The sequence below is a fragment of the Calidris pugnax genome, unplaced genomic scaffold, assembly GCF_001431845.1.
Source record: "Calidris pugnax isolate Ruff unplaced genomic scaffold, ASM143184v1 scaffold233, whole genome shotgun sequence".
Taxonomy (NCBI): Eukaryota; Metazoa; Chordata; class Aves; order Charadriiformes; family Scolopacidae; genus Calidris; species Calidris pugnax.
The window spans coordinates 50,779-54,359 of record NW_015090959.1 but is presented as its reverse complement, the minus strand read 5'-3'; the positions used below and the strand labels follow the sequence as shown (position 1 = coordinate 54,359).

At 55.2% G+C, this 3,581-nt stretch overlaps 1 protein-coding gene across 1 annotated transcript in view; it reads right to left on the bottom strand.

The window, feature by feature from the left end:
* Nucleotides 1-3,581, bottom strand: part of DHX34 (DEAH (Asp-Glu-Ala-His) box polypeptide 34) — a 32,243-nt gene that overhangs the window by 2,500 nt on the left and 26,162 nt on the right. The window contains exons 16-17 of the mRNA XM_014952289.1: nucleotides 3,444-3,567; nucleotides 1,958-2,200 (exon numbers count right to left, since the gene is read on the bottom strand). Coding sequence (XP_014807775.1) covers nucleotides 2,067-2,200; nucleotides 3,444-3,567 — 258 coding nt within the window. The 3' untranslated portion in view covers nucleotides 1,958-2,066. The remainder of the gene's footprint in view (nucleotides 1-1,957; nucleotides 2,201-3,443; nucleotides 3,568-3,581) is intronic.

Below are 3,581 nucleotides of genomic sequence, written 5' to 3'. Positions count from 1 at the left end.
CGGGCTGAGGGAGCTGGGGTTGTTCAGCCTGGAGAAGAGGAGGCTCTGGGGAGACCTAATAGCGGCCTTCCGGGACCTGAGGGGGCCTACAGGAAGGCTGGGGAGAGCCTGTTTGCAAAGGCCTGTAGTGACAGGACGAGGGGCAATGGCTTTAAGCGGGAGGGGAACAGATTTAGATTGGAGATGAGGAGAGGGTTCTTCACTGTGAGGGTGGTGGAGCACTGGAACAGGTTGCCCAGGGAGGTGGTTGAGGCCCCATCCCTGGAGATATTAAAGGGGAGGCTCAATGAGGCCCTCGGCAACCTGGTCTAGTTGGGGGTGTCCCTGCTGAGTGTGGGGAGGTCGGACTGGATGACCTTTGGAGGTGCCTTCCGGCCTGGGAAATTCTATGATTCTATTCTATGATCAACATTTGGCTTCCAGAAACATCAGCCAGGGCTTGAATTATCCCTTTGTCACTCAATGTCCTGGGAGTGGGGGGGGCAAAAAATTGGGGCCGAAACCAGCAAAGCCCAACCCATCTGATGCCCGTTGCCATGGCAGGAGCATCTCCCATCCCTCCTCGTTGCCATGGCAACAGGGAGTCGTGGGGAGCACCATCTCCCCCCCACCCCACATTGCTAAACCAGGGGGCAACGGCGCTCCCCGCACCCCAAAAATGGGGGGGGATTGCACCAGGCAAAGGGATGGGCTCAAATTAACATCCCTCCCCCCGCTCCCAAGCAAATAATCTGCTCAGCAAATTGCCCACTTAATTAATTAGTGAAGCACCGTGATGCCACCAGCCGGGAATTACCTTGTGCCCGAGCCATAATTAATTGCAGATAAACCCAATCAAAAAGTGGAGGCCGGGGCTGGGAGGACACACGGATGGATGGATGGATGGACAGAGGGAAAAGGGAATTCAAAAAGGGAGGAAAATCAAGTTAAAAGAAGAAAAAAGTGGAGGAGGAAGCGCTCTTTTCCCCTCTCCCACCTCTTTTATGGGCGGCAGCGTGTGCCGAGCCCCGGCACAATTCATTAGTAAATATAAATAATGTAGAATCCCAGGAAATTCTGCTCTCGGAGCAGCTCCTTGTCCTGAAATGTCACAAGCCGGGCTCAACCACGCTTATTTATTATTTTCTTCACCTGGCAAACAAAACACAACAGGTCACAGAGCTAAAAATACCCTCAAATAGCTTTAATTTGAAGGGACCTGGCTAATAACACCGCTTGAGCCTAATGAACTGCACAGGCTGATAATTAATGCATTTTAAATAGGTTTAGACAGCTGAGAAGTTCCTGTTGTCACGGTATTTGCCTCCGCGGGGCGCAGGGGGGATGCAAGCCGCTCCACATTTTCCTTTTTCTGAGTGTTTTCAGCCCAAAAAAGGGCCGGAGCCAGCCATGATGCACAAGGCAACGTCTCAACGTCTTCGCGCTGCGCTGGGAGCGAGCGGCCCCCCAAGTCTCAACGTCTTCGCGCTGCGCTGGGAGCGAGCGGCCCCCCAAAAGGACACTCAGGTCACTTAGTTTAAATTTCGGGGGGGTGGGGGGTCTTGGGGGGCGTTTTGTGAATCCTGGGGGTGGGAAAGCCCCGGCACGGCCCCCTCCCGTGCTTTTCCTACAGAATCCAGCAGGAAAAGCTGCGGCGGGGACAACGCTGGGAGAGGAGTGCCACACGCTGGCCGTGCTGCACCAGGCAGGAAACCTCCAAGAGACCCTCCCCAAAAACACCCTCCACATCTGGGTTGCTGACCCCCAACCGAGACACACACCCCCATGGGGCAGGGGAACCCCCCAACCTCCAGTGACACATTCTGGGCCAGGGCCGCTTTGCCCCAAAAGTCTTATTTATTCCAAATTTTTAAAAAGGCCTGAAATTTGGTTGCCCCCCCCCCCTTCCGGGGATGACAGATGAGCTGCTGGTGGCCCCCAAAACATCAAATCCCTTGTGGGATCCAGCCAGACTCACCCAAGAGCAATGGAGGTAGCAGTTTAGGGGGGGTTTCTCCCTGTTCCGGGGGTCCCTGAGGGATGGGGGAGGATGCCAGCATCCCACCAAGAGTCCCAGCAAGCTCCAGTTACTGGTGCTGCTTCTTGTGGCGGAGGATTTCGGTGGGAGTGAAGGTGAAATCCTGCTGGCAGATGTCGCAGTGGTAGGATCGGTGCAGGGCAGAGGTTTTGGAGGAGTTTTCTGAGGGTTCTTCCAGGGGGGCTGCAGGGAAAAAAGCAGAAAAACCGGGATCAGAAGGAAACCAAAGACCCTTTTCCTACCCCCTCTGCTATCGCACCCCCAAAATACGGCGCTGGGTGGCATCCCCAGGGAAAATCCAGGCTGGTTCTCCCCTATTGTCCCCTGTCCCAGCCCTAAGGAAGGGACACACACACATGACACATGGATTCGATGGATGGACCACTCGGTGGATAAGGAACTGGCTGGATGGACACACACAAGGGGTTGCAGTCAACGGCTCCATGTCCAAGTGGTGGCCAGTAACGAGTGGTGTTCCTCAGGGGTCTGTACTGGGACCAGTATTATTTAACATCTTTGTTGGTGACATGGACAGTGGGATGGAGTGCACCCTCAGCAAGTTTGCTGATGACACCAAGCTCGGTGGCGCAGTTGACACGCTGGAGGGAAGGGGTGCCATCCAGAGGGACCTGGACAGGCTGGAGAGGTGGGCTCGTGCAAATTGCATGAAGTTCAACCAAGCCAAGTGCAAGGTCCTGCACCTGGGACGTGGCAATCCCAGGCACAACTACAGGTTGGGTGGAGATTGGCTGGAGAGCAGCCCTGAGGAGAAGGACTTGGGGGTGTTGGTAGCCCAGAGAGCCAACTGTGTCCTGGGCTGCATCAAGAGAAGCGTGGCCAGCAGGTCCCAGGAGGTGATTCTACCCCTCTACTCTGCACTCGTGAGACCCCACTTGGAGTACTGTGTCCAGCTTTGGAGTCCTCAACACAGAAAGGACATGGATCTGTTGGAATGGGTCCAGCGGAGGGCCATGAGGATGATCAGAGGGATGGAGCACCTCTGCTATGAAGACAGGCTGAGGGAGCTGGGATTGTTCAGCCTGGAGAAGAGAAGGCTCCGGGGAGACCTTATAACGGCCTTTCAGTACCTGAAAGGAGCCTATAGAAGAGCTGGGGAGGGACTCTTTACAAAGAAGAGTAGCGACAGGACAAGGGGCAATGGTTTTAAGCTGGTGGAGGGGAGATTTAGGTTAGATACTAGGAAGAAATTCTTTACAGTGAGGGTGGTGAGGCACTGGAACAGGTTGCCCAGGGAAGTTGTGGATGCCCCATCACGGGAGGTGTTCAAGGCCAGGCTGGATAGGGCTTTGAGCAACCTGGTCTGGTGGGAGGTGTCCCTGCCCATGGCAGGGGGGGTGGAACTAGATGATCTTTGAGGTCCCTTCCAACCCAAACCATTTTATGATTTTATGATTCTATGACTCACCCTCAGGGGGCCGGCAAGCGCTTTGGTGGCACATGCGCTCCAGGGGAGTGAAGGGCATGTGGAGGTCGCAGTGGGGACAGGTCCAGAAGCTCCTCAGACAGTCGCTGTAGAGATCCGTGTCCGTCTGCAGGAATGGGA